Below are 26,940 nucleotides of genomic sequence, written 5' to 3'. Positions count from 1 at the left end.
ACTGGGAACTCTATCAACTACAGTCTCTTCAGGGAAGTTTTCATGTCCTGACTGGACACCAGTTACAATCCATGGCAGCTTCTCACCTATGGCTCCTTCCCTGATCTCCTTGTCTCAAGGTTCCCGCCGGCCATTTGGCTCTCAGAGGCTCATGCAGCCTTTTCTCTGCCCCTCTTCATGTTCCCTCACCCTCTGCCACCCGCCTCTATGTTCCACGATCAGACCAAGGCTAACATACCAACAAGCAACCGGGCAGACGGTAAACGCTCCATCCAATGCCCTGTAACTCACCACACAGCCCATTTCCCTAAGCCGGGAGTCTGGGTGGTTAACTGACAGCAGCTTGTGCCATCTTGCCCAGAAGGAAGACCCTTGGGCCATCTAGGGTAGAGGGTACACCTGGCGACTCTCCACACATCTGCTGTGATGACCAGACCACCATCAGGGGGAGGAGGGTACCAGGGACTTTCCATCCATTCCTCAGTACCTAGACCTTCTGATTTCCCAAGGGGCTGGTGGTGCATTCCCCCTGCAGCTCATTCTGCTCACTAGTGGTTCTACGAGGTGGGAGGGGGTGTGGAGTGTGGAGCAGCCAAGCATCAGCGCCCTGGGACTGAGCCCAGCTGGCCTGCTGTGAGTGGCTCCAGCCTCCCTGGACTTAGGGGGTTGAGCCATAAGCAGCCTTGTTTATCCCTGGGAGGAATGATGGTTTTCCCTGAGCAATGAGATCTTGGAAACCGACGGGCTCCACAAACAACAACAAACCTCCCAGCCGGAGCCTGGGTTGCAGCTCATGAGAAGGGCTTCTACTCAGAGGCGCCTGAGCAAGATGCCCTGAGGTCAGAGACTGTTTCTAAGCTGAGCCTTGTCTTGACCCTGACTCTTGGCCCTAGGTCTGCAGAGAACCAGAGAATCCAGTGGCTGGAACGTGCCTAGCAATATCTGATCCTGTCCCTGGTTGCTCCAAAGTGGGAACTGAGCTAGAAAAATTGGTGAATCTGCCTAAGAGTCACTGGGCAGGTATGAGAAACAGCTGGGTCTCCTGGACTTTCTCTGCCACACACACACTGCTTTTCCAGAGATCAGCAAGCTCAGTCAGTAAGCCCAAGGGTCCAAAAGGAGTGTGTCACTGGGAAGTCCAAAAGAGAGAGAGAGAGTGCTCCAAGACAAAACTCGTATACCCTGAGGTATGACGCAATGGGGAGAGACATGGACTGAGCAACCAGAGTCCTGGGTTCCATGCAACCTCAGGTGAGCGTTTCCTTTCTGTCTCAATCCCTTCTCTATTCAGAAGGTAAACAGACTCCACCAGCTCCAGAGGCTCAGAGACCAAATAGGAAGCAGCATTTAAGTTCCCCAGGGATCTGGCTGGGCATGGGCCCTCCCTCCCCAGCTGTGCCTCTTCTGAGAGAGCCAGGCAGACCCCTGGCAGAAAACGAGTCTTTGAGATCTAGTCCAAGCAATGACCATTCCAAAGTGGTCCAGGAAGCTGCACTCCAAGCGCCTATAGTCTGTGCAAAGGACAAGGCATGAGTGCAATGGGTCCATCCAGGGCTGTCCCTTCTACCATCGATGGCCAGACTATGGTGTGGTCACCACCCCGCACAGTAGGACCCTTGAACAGGCTCTTTCCAGGGCTCCAGGCAGGCCTCCCTGCCTCCATCAAACCCAGCCTTCAACTCCTTGGCCCTCCTATTATCACACTGATGCGCAGAGATTAAAGCTCATCCTAAGGAGCTTCTGGCCAGGTCCTCTCCCGGCAGTGCCCACTCTCCTGCCAGTCACAGAGACAGGATGGACAGTCTGAGTTGACCTGGACATCACAGCATGTCCTTTGCGGGGGGAAAAAAGCATCCTTGCTCGCCAAGGCATCTCAACACCCCTCTCCAACCATGCCCTGGGAGAAAGCTGGGCTTGTGGGTGACTAAGGGATGAATAAAACCCACATCCTGCATAAATAGGACACAAGCAGCCACCAGAGATGCCACCACCAGCAGACAGATGTATTCACTCCAGGTATGGAGGTTAGGTGAGATTAAGATCTACAGAGAATGGAAAAGAGGGATTTCTTGGCCGATGAAACAGCGTGCGTGAAAACTGGCAAGAAAGACAGGCAAGCCGGGAAGTGCGGTACTTTCATTGATAACTAGCACCTATAATCAGGAGCCTAATGGAGCATCCTGGCTCAAAGCCCTGGAGACTTCCCGACAGGGAGTCACTGTCTCCATGGCCTCCATCCTCACTAGGTTCCTGTTTCTCGGATGCCAGGCTGGGCCTGAGTGTGCCCCCACTCTGCAACTTGGTTCCCTAGAGGCTCCCCGCCCGGGGCTAAGCCATGCCACATGCTAGAGCTGAGGAAGAGGGGAGGTGGCCCTTGGCTGGGCACAGAGGACTCAGAGGGCCTGGGTGGAAACTTTGACTCTGGCTGAGATCCTGCCAGCGTCAGAGGAGCAAGCTGCTGCAGCTCTTGCATTGGCTGTGTGCAACCACTCCGGCCACCCTGCTAGGGAGCAAAGTGCCCGCAGTACGAAGCCAGAGACCATCTGGATGGGAAACAGTTCTCCGGAGTTGTTGAGGGGCCTGCTGGCTATGCATTAAGTCAAGAGTCTTGACTCAAGCGGGATCCTGTAGCTCGGGGCTGGGAAATGGCTTCCCATGTGTCCAGTCCTGCTCTCGCTGTTCTGGGAGGCAAAGGTCCTCAGTCCTGGTTGGGCTCAGTCACAGACCTGCTGCTTGAACTTAGCCAAGCCTTCTCCCCGCTCTGGACTCAGGGTCCCATTCTAGCCCAAGACTTAGGGTTCTTTTGGGACAAGAGTAAAGACATGGACCCTCCAAGTTGAGAAAAGAATTGGTCTCTGCCTACTACAGGGGCTAGCTCTGAGAGGGAGTAGGTCTCAGCTGGAGCCAAGGGAGCAGGTGCAGGCTCTTCCCTTGGCAGGGTAGGGAGGTAGCTTTGAGCTCATGGGGCACACAGCAAGGCTGCTTGTGTTTCCAAAGGCAGATCTCGGAGGAGACTAGCATTAACTCCCCAAGACAGGCTTAGGAGTCCAGCTCTTGCCCAGCCAGGGGATCTACACAAGAACTGCCATCCCCAATGCTTCCTGATGTGTGGCCAGCATCCCTGACACAATAGCCAGCCCTGCTGGCTAAGCGCTCCTTCCCCATGCAGTGTCCCAACTGGTCACCAAACATTCCTTGTCTCTCCTAGAAAGAAAAGCTTGCTGGCTAGCTCAGAAACGGGGAAGCCTGCCCCCTAACCCTGAGGGGCTACCACCCCCTGAGACAGACAGACAGACAGACGTACGGGGACGGGGACACACACACACACACACACACACACACACACACACACACACACCCTAGAACAGAACAGAGCCTGTTTGGTTGCAAGATGTCTCTCAATGGCTGCCCTGGGGAAGAAACAATAGAAACAGGGACACGGGGTGTCTCCAACAAGACTACCCTCCCACTGCCCACCACTGCCGCACACACACACCTTTGTCATCAAGGCACCTACCCAGCACACTCCGCCAAGGACCCAGCACGCTCCTAGCTGCTGTGGCTGCTGCCGGCCACCCGCCCGGGTCTCCACCCGGCTCCTCCCGAGGGCGGGCGAGCGGGCGGGCAGCCGGCCGGCGGTGTGTCAAGCGGCTGCCTTCCCCAGACAGAGCTCCTTTGTGTCAGTAGAGCTATTTATGGACTTACCCAAGTTCCCCAGGGGAGCGGTACCTGCTGGGAAAAGCAGAACCAAATGACCAGGTTCCACCTCCCACATGGAGGTAGCTTTTTTTTTTCTTTCTCAAAATCCTTGCATCACCCGTCCCTCCTCCTCTTCCTCCTCCTACTTGTCCTCCTCCTCTTCCTCCTCCTCCTGTGAGTGAGCGAGCGCCCTTCCCAAACACATACCCGGTTCAGCCGGCCACCACCACTCAGAAGAGAGGCTTTGACTCTCTCGCTTCCATCAAATAGAAAAGTCTGTGATTTTCCTCAACCACTTTCCCCCAAGGATGTCTCAAGAAGAGAGTCCTCCGCTGGCCAATCCTTTAGCAGAAAGTGTGCGCTAGTTACAGTCTGGCTTGTGCTCAATTAAAATTGTCATCCCTGGGTCCCTGGCTGCCCATTCCCCAGGTCCGGAGGGGAGGGGTGCCCATCCTTCCTAGCAGCACCCCTGACTCTGGGATCCTCAGTGGATTCCACCCTGAGCCCTGCACTCATTCTGAGGTCTCCCAGGGCTGGGGCAGTGCAAAGCCGAGGCTGCCACTCCCTAGCAAGACCCAGCCAATCATCAAGTCTCCCCTGTCACACCCCCACCCCTGTGCCGCGCTGTCCCAGTGGTCTTGCAGTCAGCACAGCCGACTGAGAATGTAGCTGCCCTCAGGGGCCGGGGATGGTGGCCTCGGTCTTTCTCACAACATTGTCCAGCTTAGCTGGAAACACGTGCTTTTATGGGGCACCCGGTGTACCAAACTCTGAGGAATCTGAGATAGACAGAGGACTTAAGCTTCCTCTCCACAGCACAGTGGCCAAGAAGTGCCCGTGACATCAACCGAGAGAGAGGAGACAGTGTGATCTCAACGAGAGACAAAGCTGACCAATTCTAGTCCCAGCCCAGGCCGGTTAGGTTTCCCTGAGGAAGTTCTTGCTGCTCTCCGAGCCTTGGTTTCCTCATCTGTAGAATGGGGCTGAAAGCTGCCCATCTTCAGAAGCCAGAATGTTCTTTTTTCTTTTTTCTTTTTTCTTTTTTTTTTTTTTTTTTTTTTTTTTTTTTTTTTTTTTTTTTTGAGACAAGATTTCTCTGTGTAGCTTTGGAGCTTTTCCTCGAACTCACTCTGTAGCCCAGGCTGGCCTCGAACTCACAGAGTGCTGGGATTAAAGGCGTGCGCCGCCGCCGCCGCCGCCGCCGCCGCCGCCGCCGCCGCCGCCGCCGCCGCCCGGCCCACAATGTTCTAAAAGCTGACTCTAGGCTCCCCTCTTCTGAACACAGACTCTGTGCCCAAGCCCTGTGCTTAGAGCTTCGCCTGTATTAGTCCATTCAATCTTCCCCCGCAGCTCGGATGATGGGGTCTCTTACACTCCTCACACACGAAGAACCCTGGCTTCAGAGCCTGCTCACAGCTTAGTGGCTGTGCGGGCCGGGGTTGAAGATTCTGAGTTACCCACTTTTCACCACAGCGTTTCCCCACTACCGCAAGCAGCAGTTGGGCCCTCGCCGCGCTGGACCCCGAAGCCTGGCTGTGCCCTTCTGTGGACAGTGCTCCCCGAGTCAGGCTGGCAGCCCACCCCATGCTGCTCCACTTCAGCAGAAAGCTCCTAAGGTGGAAGCTCACATAGAACTGGGCAGAAGGAGCCCCGCCTTCCTGTCTTCTCGGCACCTCACCCCCCCCACCTCACCCCCCCCACCCCCCCACCCCCGCACCCTAGAACAGAGCATAGCATGGTATCTTGGCCCCTCCCTCTCCCTGAAGGTATCTCTGGATGTGACCCTGCCTGCCCATCTGTGTCTCTCACACCCACAAGCACACATGAGCACGTGGCTGTGAGAGGATCCTTAGCAGGGTTGATGATGTGAAACACCCTTGTACTGGTTACTTAAAAACTATACTTAGTGCTCATCTTGTGGGCAATAAAAGAAGCCAAGGTCATTCCTACGGACAGCATGGGTTGGGCTCTGCAATCATAAAGCTGACATCCAATGTGTGAGATGGATGGCAGCCATCAGAACGGATGGATGGATGGCAGCCATCGGAACGGATGGATGAGGCCATAATCAGACATCGTACTATGAGGGGCAACACAGCTCTATCAACCCAGGACTCTAGGCTCAGAACTCATTCATTAATGTGCTGGACTGTGGCATGCAGAGGAAGCGATGGAGCCCCGAGGAGCCAGCCAAGACAGACTGGGGGGCATCTAGCTCCTGGGGAGCCCCGAGGAGCCAGCCAAGACAGACTAGGGGAGCATCTAGTTCCTGGGGAGCCCAGGGAAGCTACCGCCTCTTGCCTCTCCATTACCCCAACACCAACAGCAAAGCCAATGCCCTTCTCAAAGTATAGCCTACCCCAGGACCAGAGAGTCACTTCAGCCAAGCTACTTTTTCTGGAGAGCCAGCCTTTGGGAATCCTTTACCATCGCTTTTCCACCTGGAGCCAGTAAAAGCAGGTACAGAGAGGTTGACTTTCCCAAGGAAACCGAGCAACTGTGTGGCTGGGCTAGGAGCAAGGATTTCGGACTGTCTAGTGCTCCACGGACCGCAGCCCAGTACTTATCAGCCTAACATCAGTGATGGCACTGTCACTGTGGGAGGAATGGAGACACAGGGAACAGCGACATTATGTGCCCTATGGGCACAGGGGTCGGCGCCTAGACACTCAGGGCCCAGTCCCATTAGCTGATGCGTATGTTTTGTGTAACAAATACTCATTTGATCTTCTGCGTCTGCACAGTCACTGGTGGGAGCCCCTCCGACTGATTCATTAAATCCTCAGGACCTTATCAGGCATGATTTCTAATATCCCCATTTCACAGATGAGTAAGCAGAAATTAAGAAGTCCACTAAGGGGCCATGATAGCTCAAGAGAGAGCCTTAGGGAAATACAGCAGGACCCTGAAGATAGAGCACATCGCCAGACACAGGCTGGCCCCCGCAACACTCACTGCCTCAAGGCTCTGTGTACCTTCCCTTCCAGCCCCCGATGCGTTATGCCCAGTTCATCTGAGTCTGTGTTCCCAAGGCCCTGTCGCGAGCCGTGTGAAGACAGAAGCCCTTGTCCCTGCAGATTCCAATAAGGAAAGAGGGTTTGGACGATGACATTTGAACATGCCCACACCAAGTCAAGCTCAGTGTGTGCCGGCCCACTTAGGGAGTTCTGGGCTATCACTCACTGGGGGCTCATGGTTAGGGGTGGGGGAGTCTACTAGTTCTGTGCAGAAAGGCCCTCCCTACCGTGGGGCCAGCCAAGAAACTGTCATGTATGGTTTCAAACCCTGCGGAGCCTCTATTCCAGAGCCTACACCAGGAGCCTGAGCATGCGTGCTCTGTCTTCTTCCACCCTCTTGCCTGTGGCATGTGTCCTCCAAACAAGGCCTACGCTACCAGGAAGAGCAGGTACAGGGCTCTGTAAGCAGGAGGAGAGAACGCCACCTGCCCTGCTGTTAGGGCCCTCGAGGCAAGCACACGGCAGGCCAGCCCCTGCCTGGAGTATCAGTGCCCACATTTGTCACACCCACTGCTCAGGACTGCATGGAACAGGTTGCGTCTGTGCCTACTCCTTGGGAGGGCTGGTGTCAACAGGAAGTTCACTGTGATCATATCTGTTGAAGGCTAACGGGAGGGCCTAACAGTTGCCCGAGTGGGCTGACAGCTGGCCATCACTAGCATTTATGGACAGCGGAATGTGAACAGCCTGCACTACTGAAGGGTCCAGACAGTGAGGCACAAAAAAAAGTGACATGGTATGAACTGAAGTTCCCAGAAAGAGAGAGTGTTAAAAAAAAAAAAAAAAAAAAAAAAAATTCTACAAGGCTGATGACTGATGGGAACTCCCGTAAGTGTGGAGATTTGGAATGCTGAAGCTCTTGGAACCAAATTATCTTGGGCTATTGTTCCTCCCCTTAACAGCCAGCCATTGTCCACTCTATCAGGTGAAGCCTTTCGGAATGTACTAACAGAGTACTGGCTGTCACCAATCTAAAGGCTGAGGGCATCCAGCAGCCGAGGCCTACGGCAGAGACTTCCCTTCTGTGCAATAACCTGCCTACCTGACGTTTCTACCCATGCATTTGAAAAGAGCTTTGATTTATGACTTTCTCTGTTCCTTTACTGGAGGAAAACACCACCACCACCACCAACAACAACAACAACAACAACAAAACCTCATTAAACTGTATTTGGGGCAATCTAAATCTGTCTTCCCAGACCCTGGTCATTCACAGTTGGCTCCAGAATCAACTGTCTCGTACATGAAAGCTGGTTTGGGGGTGAGTCCAGAGGAGCAGTTCTGAGACCCGGGCTCCTAACTGCACACACTGCCTTCACCTGATGCTTCCTAACGTCCGTCTGCTTTGCCATCTGTTCCTCCTCAGCGACCTCCAGCAGCATACCAGACTCGGCCCCACTCACAGTAACAAAGCTCCCAACCACCCAAACAAGAAGCCCGTAGGCTGTAAGTAGGAAGCCAAAGGCCACCCCCTGGAGCTATCCCGGAGAGCTGCCAGCAGCCCCAGCTAGCTTCTGCATCCTGCCTGCAACATGCTCTGCTGTCACATGCACAGCGCTGGCCTGACCTTGGGTGGCTGTCACCGCACAGCATGGCCAGGCACCGTGCCATCTCCCTCCCTGGCTCCACCCGAACTGTCCACACGCTGGCCCAAGAGTTTAAAGTTTTTGGGAGCAATCCTTGACCCCACTGTGCTTCTCTCTGCTCCAGGGCCAGCTTGTGTTCTGACAGCCTGAGTTCCTGGGAAGTGCTGGGCTGCAGGCTGAACCGTGGGGAGACCCAGGACTGTGACGTTCCAGTTCCGTTTGCTGCCAGAAGTAGTTCATTCCTGCACTCCCCCAGGGGCCGGCCGGCCCTCTGCTTGGACAGTTGGGCTTGAGCTCGGGCCATCAAAGCAAAAGGTCTGCAGAAAAGACTGCGGCGACCTGATAACCTTGCTGCCACCTTCAGAAGCGAAGGCAACCCCTTCTCCGAGCCTCGGGGGTCCTGTCTCCGAGATGAGCACTGGGCTTGGAATAGATCAGTCCCCTCAAAACTTAGTCTGCAGAGTGGCACAGGGGCCTAACTCATCACAGGTTTGCGGTGTGGTAAGGAGTAAATCCGAGAGGGTTTGGAAACTCCCACGACAAGCCTTACATCTGAGCATGGGCTCAAAGGACACGTCCCACTGAATGGAGTACAGGCCAGGCCAGGTGTAACAAATCACGACCAGCGAGCATTCTGCAAAGGGCCCTGCCTCATAGGGTTGGAGGCTCTGGTTTAAACCAGCCTTGTTCTGTGAGAACTCACTAACTGGGACCCACACTACCTCCTTCAGTAGGCCGTGTAAGCTGGTCATCGAAACTCCCTCTTCTCCACTGTTCCTGGGACTCGGTGTACAACCAGCATTGAGTTGTGTGCCTGAGTGGGAGCCTTTTCCTTAGCCCCTCCATCCACCAATCACCAAGGCATGTAGGTCTCACCTCCTATCCATCTGAGACAGTGTCTCCGCTCTGATCTAAGCCACCAACCTCTCTCCTTGGCAGGGTGGAAGGACAACAACTCCAAAAGGCTCCCTGCTCCCTCCTCAGGTGGCCACCGTGAGCTCTCTACCACACAAACCCAGCCCCAGCGGCTGCTGCTGCCCTTGGAGCCAAGCTCAAAGTCCTTGTCACAGGGCTGTAGGGGGTGGCACCACGGCCTCACCCCAACCCTCCTCCAGCCTTATCTCATGCTCCCTTCATCTTCCTCATTCCTGCACTGACACTGGCCTGTTTTAATGTCCTCATCTAGAACAAGCCTTCTCATGTCCCTGCCCCCTCTCCTAACATCCTTGACCAGGCCAACCAGACACCCATGCAGAGCCCTCTGTCCCGACCAAAGCTGATTCCTCACATGCTACTCAGAATCGGCTGCTGTCCGTGTCTCCCCCAGCTGTCCTTGCACCACACTAGACTGACAGCTCTCAGTGGCGATGAGGACCGTGCTGGCGGATGCCTGAGAGTCTGCCTAACCAGCCTTCATTCACCTTTCTTAGTCATCAGAGGGCCTCCACTTCCTTCCTTCATACTCAACTCCAGTGAGTCAAATGACTCCAGACATGGGCCTGGGAACCCCTGTAGGCCTCAGTCAGCCTGTTCACCCATTCTACATCCTTCAGTGACTGAGATGAGCATATGATCCTACAAGGGCCAGTGGGACTCGGGGCCCAGCACTGTTGCTGAAATGAGGGAGTCACGCCTTAAAGTCATAACCTGGCTCTCCTGGAATCTACGGCCACCACTGAGGGAATGAACACGTAAGTAGGTAGAACCAAGCAGTGGACGGGGTGAAATTGGTTATTGGTGACATTGGTCAAGGTCCTGAGTCCAACCGACTGTACACAAAAGCTGCTGCCCTCCATAACCCAGCGGATCCCATCTGCGGGCTGCAGCTCACTGGAGTGGGTTTGGGTCGCTTGCAGCGGGTGAATTCCTGACTGATACATCACTGGTCCTTCGAACACCAGGCACTAAAACTGTTTGCTCATTCGTGCAGTCACTCAACAAACATTCGGCAGCAAGAAAGTGACCAGATTTGTTCAACAGAAAGAGTCATCCTTGCTGCTGTTTAGAGAGATGTCAAAGGGGGCAGGAGGACACAGAGGGAGACTTGCTAGAAGACCATGCAGGCATCCCAGGGACAGAGATGATGCCTGAGAAGGGAGGCAGAGACCAAAAGGGTGGATGATTCCTAACTCTAAATTCACTGGAGAACCTTTGAAAGACGTGCCCCGCCCCTCGGCCTCAGTATCCCTCAGTAACTCAGTCCATCATTCTAGGCTCCCAAGGGTCTCACTATTGGTTGCAGTCAGCACCGAGCAGTGCTAGGGTCAATCTCGGTTCTGGGGGTTGGATTTGACAGGCAGGGATTAGAGTGTGGTAACCTCCCCGTTCCTTCGTTTCTTCCCCCTCTTCTGTCCCCCTCCCTGACTTTGCCCCCCCCCATTCTCTCTACCACACCCTCCCCTCTATGAGGGATGGAACCCCTTGAAACGGTGAGCAGAACAAATCTTTCCTCCCTTACATTGTTTCTCTCAGGTATCTAAACAGCAACGAAAACCCTGACCCAGTGGCATTTTGTGGGCTGGGTGCAACACAGTTACTTTAACCTTTCCCCACTGAAGGACATCTGAGCTGGTCCTGAGTTTGGGTTACTATCAGTAAAACTTCTCCGAATGAAAAAAAAAATGTAATAAAGTGGGAACAACAACAGTGTTGTACAGGTTACATACTACGGCAGAAGGAAGGCACACAAATAATAATATTAATTATTATTTGCAGTAGAGATTTCAGGAAGTGGCAACTGAACACAGAACGCAATTCCAAAGACATTTAATGAAAATGTCTTTGAGCTGAGAGAAAAGATGGGTGTCTAGGCTGAAATGGCTTAGGGAGTTACGACGGGGAACCATCGCCGAAAGAGAACAGCTGAGTGGGTTCTGGGAACATTTCTCAAAGATGGGGAAGAGAAACCTGGCTGTTTTCATGAGGGGATCTGAGAAAGCCATGTCAAGCATGCTCTTTGTGTGTGTAAAGACAGGAGAGCAAGGACCCCACTCGGGCCTCTTGGAAGAAAGGACCCTTGATCTAGAGTCCTTTATTCAAGCAAGCTCTGACTCTAGCAGAGCGGCAAACATTTCCAGACTTTTGAGAACCAAGAAAGTGGAACACCCTTGGACGCTTCTTAGAAAATGCTTCAAGACAGCTCCGCACAGCGACTGGAAGCCCGGAAGTCAAGGGTAAGATGGTGTGCCATTAGAAAGTGGCAAGCCAGGACGTTTGGAGATTTCCTGACTGCTGACATAACCAGGAGTTAAAGGGGACTTATAACTCAATGGAACTAGTGTTTTACAACCATGACCATCAGAAGCTACGCTGCAAATGATTTCATCTAGGAGCTACAGAGAAAATCAAAGGGAGTTGTGAGCCAGCTGACAGGCTTAGGGCAGCTTGTAGAAGGGGAGGACAAATTCCTACAGGACTGCTGTGGTGCCTGATACAGAAATATGTGAATGAAAGCAGGAAGGCAAAAATATTAGCCAACTAAAGTCAAGGTGTAGAACTTCAAAGGAAAGACTAGTACACAAACATCCTTTTATATGAAGAGATCTTTGTGAATGAACAATTCAACTATTAACAGCTCAACAGGAAAAAAAAATAGACAAAAGACTTGAAGAGACTATTGCCCCAAGAGGTGATTAAATGACCAAAGGGCATGTAAATACATGTCCAGGGACTCCAGGAATCAAAGGGAGCCCTTTTATTTTTTAATGGAATAATAGGGGCTGAAGAGATGACTCAGAAGTTAAGAGCACTTGTTGCTATTACAGAGTTTTTGGTTTGTTTCCTAGCACCCACATGGCAGCTCACAACCATCTGTAACTCTAGTTCCAGAAGATCTGACACCCTCTTCTGCCCTCTACAAGCATGGGGGAATGTATGTAGGCGCACATTCATACACACATAAAATAAATCTGCCGGGCGGTGGTGGCGCACGCCTTTAATCCCAGCACTCGGGAAACAGAGCTAGGCGGATCTCTTTGAGTTCGAGGCCAGCCTGGGCTACCAAGTGAGTTCCAGGAAAGGCGCAAAGCTACACAGAGAAACCCTGTCTCGAAAAACCAAAAAAAAAAATAAATAAATAAAAAATAATAAATAAATAAATAAATAAGTCTAAAAACAATTTTTTAATTTAACAATATATAGTGCCACTGAGGGTGCAGGGAAATAGTCATTCTCTTCCTAAGATGTCTGCTTCCTGGGAAGTAGGACTTCCGCTATTAAAAATGGGAAATCTCACACTGGAGTCTACCTAGTATGCACAAGGCCTTGAGTTGATCCCTAGCACTAGGGAGAGAGAGATGGAGACAGAGACATAGAAACAGAGACAGAAACTGAGGCCAAACAAGATGAGCAGTTCCAATTGAGGTGGCAATGGAAATCTGCACAGCCATGTTGAAAAGTAAGTCAGCTACTGGAGCGAGAACCCACTCTACCGACGCACCTCATTGACCCAGAAATTAATTGCCCCAAATTAATTCCAACAAAATCTTTGTCAATAAATATTTATTGAGAGTCAGACAATATACTAAGGCATGAACTGGATGCTGGGGGATTCCAAGTTATGTTGCTAAGGATTTTTATCTCAGGGTTTTGTAGCCAAGCACCTAACTCTTAAAGATGATTCAAATATTGCAGATTTCTCCTATGAAATGAATATTCTAAAAGCGGTATTGTAGAACATCATTTATTAGCAGGAAATGTGGATATACCACTACACTGTTAAGTGGGAAAAGGCAGATTTAAAAAAAAAAAAAAAAAAACTGTACCCAGAAGTAACCCTAACTTGCAAACAAGAAATATGTGTGAGAAACAAATTTCTGACAGAGTGCACCCCAAAATGTTAATAATAGTTAACTGCAAAGGGTGAACCTTGTTTTATTTCCTCGTTCATCTGTATTAAATGTCTTCTCCACGAAAAACATCAATTACAGGAATTATTCACAACGACAAAATCAACTGCACCAAACAAATAATACCGTGCCACTGTGGTGGAGGGTCATGGAGAGTCCACCATGGATCACTACTAATTCCCTCCATGTTTGCTTTTCTCACTGGGAACCTAGTCTCGCCAGGCATGGTAAGAGATGTCCTGCATCCATCCCCTTCCGTCATCACAGGGCAGTGGAGGCAGGCTGCCCAGGACCTTGCCTCATTTTACAGTCCCGCAGGACCCTCAGCTGCCCTTGCCTGTCCCTAGGAAGGGCAGAGAAAGTGCCAGGGCCCTGAGGTCCTCTCTCCTCCAGGCTGGCTCTCTGCAAGATAGTGCAGGAAGTGACAAAAGGGGACAGCAAGGAAGGGACACCAGCAAAGGGAAAAGAAGGTGCTAAAGGCCAGCCGGCTGAGGTCAGCGAACAGGGCAGGCTAGCTGGGGGGCTCCTCGCCTGGCAGGCGGCTCTCAGGAAGGCAGACCACATCCGGTCCCAAGAGTTCCCAGGCCCTGAGCACCCAAGGCCACAAGAGAAGCCTCATGAGACCTGAGGTGGCCCTCTGAAAGAGCAGGAAGGAAATGAGCCCACCTTCTGGAACCTGGTCCCCAGGCTTGGTGACTACTGAACAGTCCTTTTTCAGCTCTGGGCCTCCAGGACCTGCTAGTGTGGGCGAGGAGAGAGGTGAGGACAGAGGGCTCCTGGACCTTCCCGGATCTGAATTCTGTGAACCTGGAGGACTTCCTCGCACAGGGCCTGGCAGGAAGAGGAAGGGGCCAGGCATCCCCACCCAGCTCCCAAGGAGCCCCCTCCCCTTCCCCTCAGCAATGTTCCCACTGCTATTTTTAGAACCGTCCACAGGAAGCAGAGTGTCTCTGCCAGCCCCCGCCACACTCCACACACGGCCCAGCTCCAGGTAAAACACAGCAGCCCATTCATTCCCTTCCAGCCAGAACGTGCCCGGAATTTGTAGACATGCCTGCTGACCAGATAATGCCCCATGTTGTCAGCCCATCACTGGGGCTAGCTGCTCAGTTCCCATCATGGCCCAGGTTGGGGACTTCCCAATGACAACATATCTGCTAAGCGAAAAGAACACTGCTTTCTAAGGCCATCCGTATCCCCTCTGGCAGACCTTCAAGTCATTGACTCTGTGCCCTTGGCCAAGTTCTAGCCTCTATCCTGGTCTCTTTCTCTACAAATCTGATTGTAAAGCTGTTGATCTCCCTGGGGGACAAGGGAGGCTTTCAGTTCCACATTCAAGGATCCTACGGTTTGACCAAAATTCCAGTTATTCAGCATACACACTATGTTCTCCACTTTAAGATATATATGTTGGATTATGTTCCCAAAGACTTCTAGGAATTGAATGTTGAGTCTCAGAATGAATTTTCCCATAGTAGACTGCCGTTAAGTGGTGGTCCACCTCCTCGGCTAGCCTACACAACCCTTAATGTCCCAACCAGGCAGACCACTAGAACACTGTTTTCTTGTAATAATGGCATTAAGAACCCTCTATAGCAAAATGTATCTCGTGTTGCTTTGCCTGAGCAATGATTGACAGCTCCTGGCTGCAATGGGCAGATGCTTCTGAGAAGGTCTGCAGAAGACACTGGAAACTGGAAGGCGGCAAACTGATCACCAACAGCTCTCCTGGAAAGTAAGCCTGAGACTCAGCGGGCGGGAGGGCTGGTTGAAGAATACATGTGCACACAAACATGCATGAAGTCAAGCAAGAGTCCAGGGCACACTGAGCACAGTGAAGGGCAGAGGGCCCGAGAGGAATCTGGTTGGGAGACCAATGGAGCTGCTTCCCAGGGCAGCCTGGAAGAGGAACATTGGGATGGAGAGGAAGTAGGAAAAGGGTTCTTACACAGGTGCCTGTGACTAGGCCCTCTTCTGGTACGAGCTGACTAGCACTCGTCTGTACGACGAGGGAGTGAAGAATATTAACCCTGACTATTGCTCACGCGTGCTCTCCCGTTTCAAGGCGAAGCCTAAGACAGGCGCCTTCCTTCTTCCTTTAACTCATTCCCAGAGTCCCGAGGCACTGACTGCTGCCCATCCTTCCCTCTGAACCTCAGTGTCAACCGTCTGGGTATGGGTCTGTAACCCCGGAACAGTGACTATGATAAGGAATCTGAGTTGGTTCCTGCTTTTTGAAGGGTGTAACTACTCTACAACAGACAATCACTATGGTTAGTCTGCATTCTGGTGGGCCCTGGAGACCACCTGTAGTCAGCTTCCTTGTTTTGTTTGGTTTTTATTAAAGTAAGGAAACAGATGATCGGAGAGGTGAAGTGATTTGTCCAAGGTCACACAGTAAGTACGAGATAAGTCAGTATTCAAGTCTGGGACTTCTGAATCCTACTTTGGTTTTCTTGGAGGCAGAGCGCTTATGGACGGTGGGGGAGGGGCAGTGGCCCTGGACCAAGGAGCAGTTCTGATCAGGCTTTTGTTCCTCCAGGGATGCCTGTGTGAGCATGGGGATAGGGTTTAGCCCTCTGCCCTGATGCAAACCTGGCCAGATTGCATCATAGATCAAGCGAGGGTGTGGGCCTGTTGGTATCTGCAAAGCTGTGGAGCAAGAACACGGAGCTCTCTGGCCCCAGGGCTCTAACACTGGTTTGCTTGTGACCCTGGCAGAAAGGTCACTTCCCCTTTTTGATCTTGTTTCCACATCTCCATTCTAGAATAGAGGGAGGGTCGCACTGAACAGCTGAATTCAGTTCTACACCATCTACTGAGCATCATGGGCCAGTCAAGAGCAGAACAGAAGATGGCCTCCACTTGCTCCCAAGGAGCTTGCAGGCTTGCAAGTAAGGTAGAACTAGCTGCCTGGTAGGTACACCATGCTAAGGATGAACACACTCCTCTGGCAAGCACAGCGTGGGTGGAGGCAGCAACCTCTGAGGCATGCCTCAGAAAGTGTCTTACAAGAGGTGCTGAGCCATGATCGTCCCTGGGGACTGCAGCCATCGGGGACATTGAAGGTGGACAACAGTGTCAAGGAACAGCCTGCCCATGGAAAGGCACAAGGATTTCTAGGAGGAAGGGACATTCCCACCCATGTAGCCAGGAGAGTCAAGCTGTGACCCAGGCTTTATGCTCAAGACCGTGGGGATAGCCTTTCAACAAGACTGTGAGTGCCCAGCTCTGCCAGTCCTTCTCAACTAGAGTGGTCTGTGGTTGCAAGGAAACAGGAGAACCAGATAATTGTGGCGGGTCCTCTGAGCAGGGTTGCCCTGCGCAGACATTAGCTGTGTGATCTCAGGCAAGTTTAACTTTCCTAAGACCCAGTGTCTTCATCTGTAACTGAGTAGAGTGGGAGTCAGTTCTCAAGAGGCTGTCATAGCACCTCAGGCTCTAAGGAGGGTCAAAAGAGACAACGAAGGTCAGGAGGTGGATGCCATGCCTGGCTCACAGTCGGTGCTCAGCAGATCACCTAGCACTACCATGCATTCTGCACTTGACCAAAGACTTAGGAACGGCTGGGGGCATGGCAGGTGACCCTCTCCAGAGACTAGATTGGAAGAACAAGAAAGGTAAGAGAAGGTGTAGAGGCGGGTTGTTCTCTGCTCCTTAAGAGCGGAAGAAGGAAAGAAAGATGGCTGCCTCTGAGAGCAAGGCAGGGAAGAAGGCAGTCTTCCCTCAGCCAGCCCAGCAGTGGGAGGGAGAGCAGGAGATCTGGAGGCAGCCTGGAAAACAGTGGAGCTGGAAAAAAGAATGCACTTCTAGGGAGGGAGCGCACAGCGCGGGGAGGCTGAAATTTGATCCCTTTGATTCCCAGCTACTTAGGGCTGACATCTTAAACCAGCAGATTAGCAAAAGCCAGGCAGGGATTCTGGCAGAGGCAGGCCCTCTCCTGCCCTCCGCTGGGCCTGGTTTAAAGTCTCCTATCTTCTGTACTGATGCTTGCACTAGCAGGCTGGAGCCTGAGCGACCCTTCCCTGCCTCTGGCACCGTTCCTTTACAACGTGACCGGTGATCCTGTTGAAAGCCAGACTTTGAAAGGGAAGGTGCATAACCCAGCAGCACTCCAGGGCATCCTGAGGGCTTGTTTTAGGAGCTTAGTTCTGCCTTTCATATCAGACTTTTGTCAAGTCCTGTGGAAACAGATTTGTTTTTCAGCCTGGGCCACCATTTAGGGAAAGTAATGCTCTACTGGGTGGCAAACAACGTGTCTCATTTAATCGGTCCCCAGAGCACTCTTCCTCAGCGGAATGGGCCAAGAATGACCTCTCTTACTTCCGTCCCTCAAAACACCTTTGCCTCCACAAAGGACAATGGACTAGGCCTCTTACCAGCTGCTTGACCATAGATTAAGTCATTTAAACTACTCAGAACCTCTCATTGTTCCCGTCACAAAATGAGTTTGTTTATGGGAGACAAAGCTAGGGACCTACTGCCATCTCCAAAGTGCATGCTCACTGTGGGGTTCTCACTGTAGGTATGCATCCACACAGCAAAAATGCCTGTGCCTCTACTTTGGAGAACCTTCTCGGTGCCTCGGAATTGTTTATGATTAGTACGGGCTTTGATGGCAAAAGTTAGAGGGGAAATTAATAATAACAATGATAATAATAATAATAAATATACAAATAAGTTTCTCCATTCCCTAAAGATCCATGTGGCTATCTATAGCTCCTAAAGAGCCAAAAGACTCAGGCATGACAGCTTATATGAGAGATGAACTTCAAAGGACTCAGAGCCCAAGACACAGAAATGGGATCCAAGAATACATAGGAGACTGAAAGGGGCACTTTGTATTCAAATCTCACAAATGGCCTTTCAACAATAAAGCGGTTGTGCTCCCATCCTCCCAGCTCCGGGGCCAAAGACACCACCCAAGACAATTGGTCCATCAGGAAAGAGGTCATTGTGTGCTTCTTAGCATGATTTATGTGGCAGGGAGGAGCCGGCCATGTTTCCCGTGATTATGACTCTCAGAGGCAGTGTTGAGAGCTTGTTCATTCTCTTGAACAGCTGGGATGGACTGAAGAGCGGTGGCCACCAGGTCATATTTCATCTTCTCGGGCCCGTGACACCAAATTAATTGTCGCATTGATTCATGAGGCAAGACCATCATGGTGCTGTGGCTCCCTATAGTCACGGAGCAAGCTAGCCCAGGGCCTGCCAGGAGTGCCTGTTCTCATCTCCATCGGACAGAGGGCCTGGGAGCTTGATGGGAGAATCTATCCTACTCAGGAGCTTATCAGGGAGCACGGCCCTTCCCCAGGGATGGGTGTCATGTTCAGATCCTCCGTTTTTCTGAGTCAAGAGCTCTTGTCTTCTGTACCTATCTGCTGGACAGAGGGGAGGTCCCCAGACTCAGGAGAGACAAGATTGCTGATTTCCCAGGCTGGCGATTCTCCTGTGCCTCCTGGTCCCCTGAAGGTCATTATGTAAGAGAACCAAATGAAACCAACATGTAGTTTGCTGTCTGCACAGACCCTGCGGGCTGATCACTGGCTGGCAGCATGGTGTTACCTATCCCCTGTACCAGGCCAAGCAGCATCTTTCCCTCCTGGGCTGGGCATTACTAGCCTGACACCCGCAGATTCACCCCATTTCCCACTAGACTGATGATTCAACATGGTCTCGTTTTTCCTATGCTAGAAGGAAGAGAAACAGAAAACAAGGGACCTACTCTCTTCTAGGCCACTGTGCAGGTGGCCCTGGCAGTTTAGCAAACTCACGAGAGCACAAGATCTTCCCCAAGGTCCTACATGACTAAGGTCGGGGTCTTCTCTGGCCTTGGCCATCACTACAGCTTTCTGTCTCTGAGCCCCCAGTATCTAGACCTACAAACACTCTCTAGCATGTAGCCACTGTCCCTCTAATCCACAGCCCTGGGATTCTGTCCTGCTGGATCTCTGCGGTCAGGGAAGGCTGTGCAAGCTGCCCAGCCCAGAGTCCCCGCTAGGTGGACAGGGAGTGGGCCCAGCTAGCTCTGAACAGGCTACCTTCTGCCTTGTCTCTGTGAAGGTTGCTGAGCTCTATCTGGCCCTGGACTCTGGACCTTGGCCCTTAGAAGTTCCACAGAAAAGCAGTTCTCTGAGTGTAAGGCCCTGGCTTCCTTCTAGACCTTTTGGCATGAGAAGTAGTACTAATATATGGAGCCCAGGGGTAGGGCAACCATGAACCTTCCCACCTTGGGAAAAAACTAAGCTTTACTGTTAACAGTGGCCACAGACATTCCCAGAAGCTCAGCACTGGCCCTAGCTCTAGAATGACCAAAAGAGTATTTCTAAGGGAGGCTTCAAACCTCACATCACTGAGACATCAAGACCCAGTGGAGTATGAGGGCAGGTGGGGGTGAGCAAATCATCCTTCCTTATCCCAGAGCCTAGCCTTCCAATACCTACCATCCCAGCACCCTCTAGAACAAGTCACCATCAGCCCTCACCTGGAGGCCTGAAGAGGAGCCCTAACCAGCCTCACAGCCATTTAGGCTCCTCTTAGCTGCAATCCGATCTTGCAGACACGCACTTGAGGGGTCTGTGACACCCTTCCTCAAAAGCCTTCCATGGCTCCCTACTACATGTAGGAATCAACAAAGTAATCACCATATATGTATGTCCTGAGTAGTGTGGCCTGGCTCCATCTTCTGCCTCACAAAGCTGCAGCCACACCAGCCTCCCTCTAGTCCTCAACACACCATGCTCCCTCCTTCTCATCTCTGCCTGTGCTGTTGCCACTGCCTGGAATGTTCTCTCTAAAGTCTTTGGCTGGCTAGCTCCTTTCCAGCCCATAGGCTCGGCTTACAAGCTATGTCTTTCCCCACCATACCCTACACATCGCAACTAGACACAATAGCCTCTCTGAAGACATCTGTGATGGTTCTGTACAGACTCTCCCAGTGTGTGAGCATGGATTGGTGCTGATTTATTTAATGTTCTCTCCCTATCAGGACTGGGAGGGCTGTGATCTTGATGGGAGTACTGTCTCCCCTAGTACAGACACTAGCACAAAGGAGATGTCCCCCAGTATCCACTGAACGAAGAAGTAAATGTGTCCAGATGAAACAGGAGTGGGAAGGGAAGGTATCTTCTGGCAGGAATGGGTCATAGGCATTGTCCTCCATTAGAGTGACCTCTCCCTCTTTCCTGCTGTGCCCAGGCAGGTGCCCAGGTGCCATTCAGCCTCCTTCTGCTTGAAGGGAGCTTGCTTCAGAATCTTCTCCGTCCAGGACTTCCAGGTACCACTCTGTACAAGCCCACAGGGTCTCTCACACCACTGTTCCTCCTGTTGCCAGTCCACACACACCCTTGGGACCACTCCCTCCAGATGACCCTAGGCCCAACATCTTGGTCTTCCGTTTTGGGTCCAGTTGAGATGAAGTTACTGTGTGGTAGGGGAAGCCCCAAAAGGGTTAAGTTGCCAGAAGCATAGTCCCGCCCTTGGGCTTGCTCAGCCAATCAGAGTCTGTCCTGATGAGGTAAAGCTTCTATCCTGGGTGGCATTGATGGAGGTGACTGGCCCCATCTCCTGCTGGAGAGAGCCGTAAGGGTGAAGTTTCTGTGGAACCAGACAGAACTGGAATTAGCTCGCTGTCCACTCTGATCAGGACTGCCTGACTCAAAAAACCTGCCTGTGCTTCTTTCTAAGGCACTCAGACAGTCTCTGGCCTCTCTGAGACCCATCTCTAGCTGCCCCAGAGGATATGGCAAGGTGGCACATGCCTCAGTGTCACATCTGGAAGTTATACAGCCAGAGGAAGCCCAGGAGGCCTCAGTTTCCCTGCCAGGGCTCTAGAATCTGGCAGGTAGCTACCAGGGAGTGTCAAAAAAACAAAAACAAAAACAAACAACAATTGTCACATGTGCGTCAACCTCAGTAAACAGGAATAACAATAAGTTGTCCTACACAGTCACACTGAAAGACAATGATGAGCATCACAGTAGGTAGTTCACTAGGGACCTCCTGCATGCTGCAACACCCTACAGAGCCTCACAATAACCCTGGGTACCCCATCTACTTTGCTGATAAGAAATCTCAGGGAGGCTAAGTGGTTCTCCCAAGCTCAATGCAATCATTTTGAATTATCTGTTACCATATCTGTCTCCATCACCAGCCTGTGATTGCTAAGGAGAGAATGGGATAAATTCCCCCATAGAGCCCAGGATCCACCTGAGAACAAGGTTGGTCCATGTACCCTCCTCACCCTTAGGTCCCTGAAGACTGAAACAAGCCTACTCTGTTCAGAAGGTTCTGGAGCCCAGCCCAGAAGCACCTGCATGAGTGACCAGTGGGAGATTCACTGTTGACCATGAATGGACAGTCAGGACCCCTGTGGACAACTCTCAGATCTACAGGCATGGCCTCCAATGCTTGGATCACCACTCCAGTGCCCACATCATCCCTTTCCAGTTAGAAGTCCATAAGGACCCAGATGAGGTGCCATTCATCTCTGTGACCCCAAAGAATCTAAAGCAATGCCAGACACAGAGGAGACATTCATCATGTGTATTTGATCAAATAATCAAAAGTGTATAGATCAGCCGGTCCCCGGCAGCCTCACTGGCCACAGCATGGACCAGCTCTGACAGGATCTAATGAGAAGCCTCACAGTAGTGCTAAAAGTGTAGCAGAGGGAGCCTGGTCCCTGTTATCAAAGGCATAAGAAAGGAGGGTGCCCTCCAGGGACATGTAATGAAGCAAGAGAGGGGCAGAGTTCTAAAGAGAAGCATGGGTGCTGAGCAGGAGAAAGGAGCTGGGACAGAACAGAAGGTAGATCATTTATTCCCACAGAAGAGAACATCCTTAGGGCTGAGGAGGGAACTCAAGTTGATAGAGTACTTCCTTGTCCCACACAAAGCCCTGGGTTCAATGCCCAGAACGGTATAAACTGGGTATAGTGTTACACATGTATAATCCTAGCACTTGGGAGGTGGAGGCAGGAGGGAGCCAAAGTTCAAGGTCATCCTTGGCTACATATGGAGTTTGAGGCAAGCCTAGGCTACATGTAACCCTGTCTCAAACGGGTGAAGGTGGAGGCCAGAGAAGATGGTTTCGTAGGCAATGTGCTTGCTGCACACACAAGAGGATCTGAGTTTGGGAACCAGCGACCATAGAAAAAGCCAAGTATGGCAGTGTACTCCTGCAATCCCAGTGCCGGGTGGGCTGAAACAGGCAGATCTTGGGCCCAAGAGGCCAACCAACCTAGCACAATCAGTGAACTCCAGTTTCAGTGAGAGATGCTATCTCCAAGACTAAGGTGAAAAGCAACTGAAGAAAGCACCTGACATAGACCTCTGACCTGCCTACACACAAGGACACAGACACAGACACACACAGACACACACACACACACACACACACACACACACACACACACACACACTGTGCTAGGACCCCTACATCGCCACGCCACAGACCATCTCCTCTCCTTCCCACATACGTTACAGAGAGTTGTACAAAAGCTTAAAGAACTCTCCAGAGTGTATTTCCCTAAGAGAGGTGGCTGGCCCCAGTCTCTGGCCTCTTAGGATCACAAAGCAGAAGGGACCAAGCAGGTGACTTCCGACTGCTGGGAGCGGTTGCCATAGGTTGCGCTGCGGTAGCACCACACACCTGCGTGCTGTTCTCTACACTCACCTTCTCCACTTCCCCTGGGGCCTCACAATAAGCATCACCAGCGCTTCTCAGGCCAAACTGTGTCCCTCACTGTGTGCGAAGGGAGAAGAGCGTTCCATGGTAAAGGGTGAGCCACACGATGGGGAGGAGCAGGGACTGGGGTGGGGAGGGGTGGGGGTGGGGTCTGATGGTTGCTCTATGAGCCCTTCTTTCCCTGGAGAGGCCTTGGAATGGGGCCGGTTGCCGAGTCACAGTGTCCTCAGTTCCACAGGAGGCAGAGTGCTCACAAAGAGAACGGAAGAGGAAATGCATGTCACCTCAGCATTGGTCCGGCAGACCCTTCATGCCTAGAAGCGAGAGCCAGCTACCCAGACCTGCTTGGCTTTCTTGCTCCTCCCCTGGAGGATGACTTCCTTCACTGGGGGAAGGCCATCCTTTGGGAAGGATGTCTGCAGTCACCCTGAGGCTGAGTACAGGTGGATGGGAGGTGGGCCCGGTCATTAGAGTTGCTGAAGCATGCCTGGACTGCTAGAGGGCTGCAGAGGATCCGATTTACCAGAAACTTCTTTCAAGGAGCACTCTGTAAGTGACTCATGGAATCCATTGTGAAAATTCCTTGAGTAGGTATGGTGGAGGTGTGGCTGGGTAGGGTTGAGCGGCAAAACACACCCCCCTCCCCGGGGAGGGGACTGCCTCATGAAAGCCAAGTGGTGCAGTAAGGCCTCTCCAGGAGAGTGGAGACGTCCAAGTCTTGGCAGGGCCCAGGTCTCAGCCGCACAACCCGCCTCCAAAGCTGTTCTAGCTACCGGGCCCTCCGCCCCGTCTTTTGTCTTTTGCACCCTCTCCAGCTGCCCGTCTAACAACACACGTACAGAGCTGGTGTACCAAGGTGTCCAGACTGTTGCCTGCCCAGGGTGCCCACACATTAGGGGTGAGTCAAGGGCTGGAACCCTTTCGGGGTCAGCCAACCCAGCCTATTGCTGTGCAGGGCCGAGAGCGTCTCTGAAACAGCCTGCCTTTAGGTATTCCCACATTCCCAGGTGAGCCTGCATCGGGGAGTTTCCAGGGTATTGAGAGGCTGTGGCTCTCCAGAGCCAGCAAATTCTGGAGTCAAAGCACAGAGCACTCTTCCCCCAGGCGAGAGGAAGAAAGCCTCGGGAAAAGGAAACAGTAGCGTGAGTGCTGGCCCTGGGTGACCTCGGGGCTGTACCACAGAAGGGAAAGTAGCCTGCAGCCAGCACAGATCCATGGGGGTAAGGCAGCCTATTTATAGTCGTGGTGACAGAGGACTGTGGTGATGGGGGCCAGCCAGTGTCACCTGAAATGGGGTTGGGGGAACAGTGTACGCCCCTCAGTGATTGTTGAGTGAACATCTCCTACGTACTTGGTGCTACACCATGAACGGCATGTGCCCTCCCATTTAACGCCCACAGCAATCCTTAAGGGAGGAACCAGTGCCCCCTTTGATGGAACCATCAAAGCACGGGCAACAAGGGGACTCATCCACAGTTACCCTGGCCATCAGCAGCAGTGTTTGACTCGGGCTCTCCCCTGAAAACACCTTTCAAAGTCTAGGGTGGTGTGGTCCTCCGATCCTCGCCTCCCTTGCCAGTTTGCTGGAGAGCAGCTGTCCAGCCCTGAAGGGAGAGGCTGCCGGCACCTCTTCCATGTGCTCCCTGCCCTCTCGGAAAGCCAGGGCACATGGCTTGGTAGCCCGGACACGTCAGAGAGCAGCAACAGGGTCCACAGGTTGGCAAGCTCCAGGCCCCTCTCATTTCCTCTTCCCTGAGAGCGGACAGAGCTAACACCTCATCCACCAGCTTGTGCAGCCACCACCCCAAATTCCAAACGGCCAGCACGTCTAGTAAGAAAAGACACCCGAATGACTTCACAGTGGGCAAGCAGCTGTGCCTTGTGGCAGACATCTGAGTATCAAAGGAGAAGGCTGTTATCCGGCTCCCACAGCATCTACTCCCCAGCACAGAGCTGTACTGGACCAGCTCAGCCTTCACTGGCCATCTTCACTCTCCTTGACGTTCCAGCTGGCCAGCCCCAGGCCTCAGCAATCCAAAGTCAGTTCCACCTGGCTCTGGCAAGCATCAAACTACGGTGTTCTACCACAAACATCCCCTCAGTCATGTCTGTCTTGGGCTAGTGTTGACAGCAGTGTGCTGCCCCCGGACACCGCCTATCCAACAGCAGAAGGGCAGTTAAACCTTGCCATCGGCAAACCGAAGAGCGGAGCCGAAGACGGATGGCCCATGCTCAGTTTGGCTGCTACTCCTTCCGCAAGCAATGTCAAACCCATTCCGCAGACCCAGGGAAAACTCGGAGGAGAGATATTCAAGCACAGACCTCTTGCCAAGCCCACTGCCCTGGTCCAGGGGCTAAACTCTGGATGACCCCCAGCTCAGATCCTAGGCTTCAAGGCTAGGCTAGCCGAGGGGGGAAGGTGGCGGTCAGGGCTGCAGCCATTGGTGGAGTCCTTACCTTCCTCTCTGGGGGCGATGCGGCCAGCTGTTGTTGCTTGGCGATGTTCTCCGACAGGCACCGGCACACTCTCTTCTTCTGCTCCTGTGAGTGAGCCTCCAAAGTGAATAAGCACTCTGCCTTCTGACGTCAGGGAGAAGAGAGACGGGAATGGGTGGTCAGGGCTGCTCCCTGACTCAAGGGGGCTCCAGGGCCCAAGCCCATCCCCGAGGCTCCAGAGGGTGAGGCTACATCAGGGAAGGGAGCATCGGCTAAGAACAACAAATGCACACCGATCCCTGGTGACGCTGAGGTGGTCAGAGGACCAGGGAAGTAGGGCCATTGGGGAGCTACGAGGCCACGGTTTGAGTCGGGGAGGGAGGGAGGCAGTGGCTCCCTATACAGTGGAAGCCTGTGGAGAGCTACAGGCCAGAGGGTGAGGTCACCCTTGGAGCAGGCAGCACAAGGCAGCAGCTGGGGATCACGTGGGGAAGCCAAAGGGCCAAGCCCTTGAGCTGGTGCTTCCGTGGATACCACCCCCTCCCCTCTGACCCCAGAACCCCCTTCTCTCATGACACCCTCTTCAAAGCACAGGCCAAGGTTAGCTGGGTTGGATGAGCACAGCAACAGAACTGGAGGAGTCCCTTTGGAAAGTGTAGGGTGGGCAGTCACAGGGCCTTCTAACACGACCTAGCACCTGAGCTGGGTTTCCCATCAGCTGCTGTGCAATATTAGTCCGGCTGTCATTTGAACCTTGCTGAATGACAAACACCTAGAAGGTCATCTTCATCTGGGCCTAGCACAGTGCCAGGTAAGCACTGGCCTTGGTAAGCACTGGCTGCCTGGAAGAACTTCCATGATAACAACAGGGCAGCTTTGATATAGCACCAGACAGTCGGCCCCTGAAGCAGTCAGGACATGCAGTGGGTAGAGACCTGTTGTCCCCACCCCCACCCTGGTCCCCCCACTAGACACTGGGATCAGAAGATGACGAGTTCTTCTTCACCCTGCTGGTGATAATACTCAACCAAGGAGCTAAGAGCATGAGCTGGGAGAGAAAGGCCATGTATCGACCCAGTCTCTCCATTTTGCAGACCTCGTTTGCATGCCGGCTTTGCCACTTCCTAGCTGCCAACCTCTGGAAAAGTCAGACGTGTTCTATAAAACAGTGGCATTGTCCCCCACTCCAGACCTATAAAGCAATAAGGACTTCCATAGGCCTTAGCACACAGCGTACTGTTATTTCTCAGCATCCGACCTTCAGGGCGGGGACACCTCCCATCCTAAGTCCCTGGAGTATTTACCATCCTCTCATGCTGCAAAATACTGAGAAGCTTTCTTCCTAAAAGCATGAGGGAGAGGGAGCCGAGGCGAGGGGATGAGCTGTGGTGAGCCTCTGCTTCCTCTTAAAGTCAGGCCCCTCCGCTTCCCAGACCGCTCCTACCGGCTGCAGGGCAAACAAGCCCCAGCTTCCCCAGGGGGATGCCCAGGGAGCAGCGGCCCTCGGCTTCCTGTCTTACGGTGTTCTGCTGAGTGGAAGGGACCAAGAAGGCCCTTTCCAGCTTGGAAAGGCCACCGCTCTATAAACATGGCCCAGCCTGAGCCTCCCCGCCCGGCCCTTACCTTACCATGTGGCTTCTGACTATCTTCTACCTAATTTCTCGACTT

The 26,940-nt window shown here is 52.6% G+C and overlaps 1 protein-coding gene across 8 annotated transcripts in view; it reads right to left on the bottom strand.

Annotated features, from left to right (window-relative positions):
* Positions 1 to 26,940, bottom strand: part of Rgs3 (regulator of G protein signaling 3) — a 140,910-nt gene that overhangs the window by 26,130 nt on the left and 87,840 nt on the right. For 5 of the 8 annotated variants that reach the window (XM_059254443.1, XM_059254440.1, XM_059254444.1 and 2 more), the window contains one exon: positions 25,294 to 25,416. In XM_059254443.1, coding sequence (XP_059110426.1) covers positions 25,294 to 25,416 — 123 coding nt within the window. Of the gene's footprint in view, positions 1 to 3,517; positions 3,607 to 20,089; positions 20,746 to 25,293; positions 25,417 to 26,940 lie in introns of those variants that run through there. The other 3 variants (XM_059254445.1, XM_059254446.1, XM_059254447.1) reach the window with 2 other exon arrangements.

The sequence above is a fragment of the Peromyscus eremicus genome, chromosome 2 (assembly GCF_949786415.1).
Source record: "Peromyscus eremicus chromosome 2, PerEre_H2_v1, whole genome shotgun sequence".
Lineage (NCBI taxonomy): Eukaryota > Metazoa > Chordata > Mammalia > Rodentia > Cricetidae > Peromyscus > Peromyscus eremicus.
Note: the sequence above shows the minus strand (reverse complement) of the source record. Positions and strands in the feature narration are given on the sequence as shown.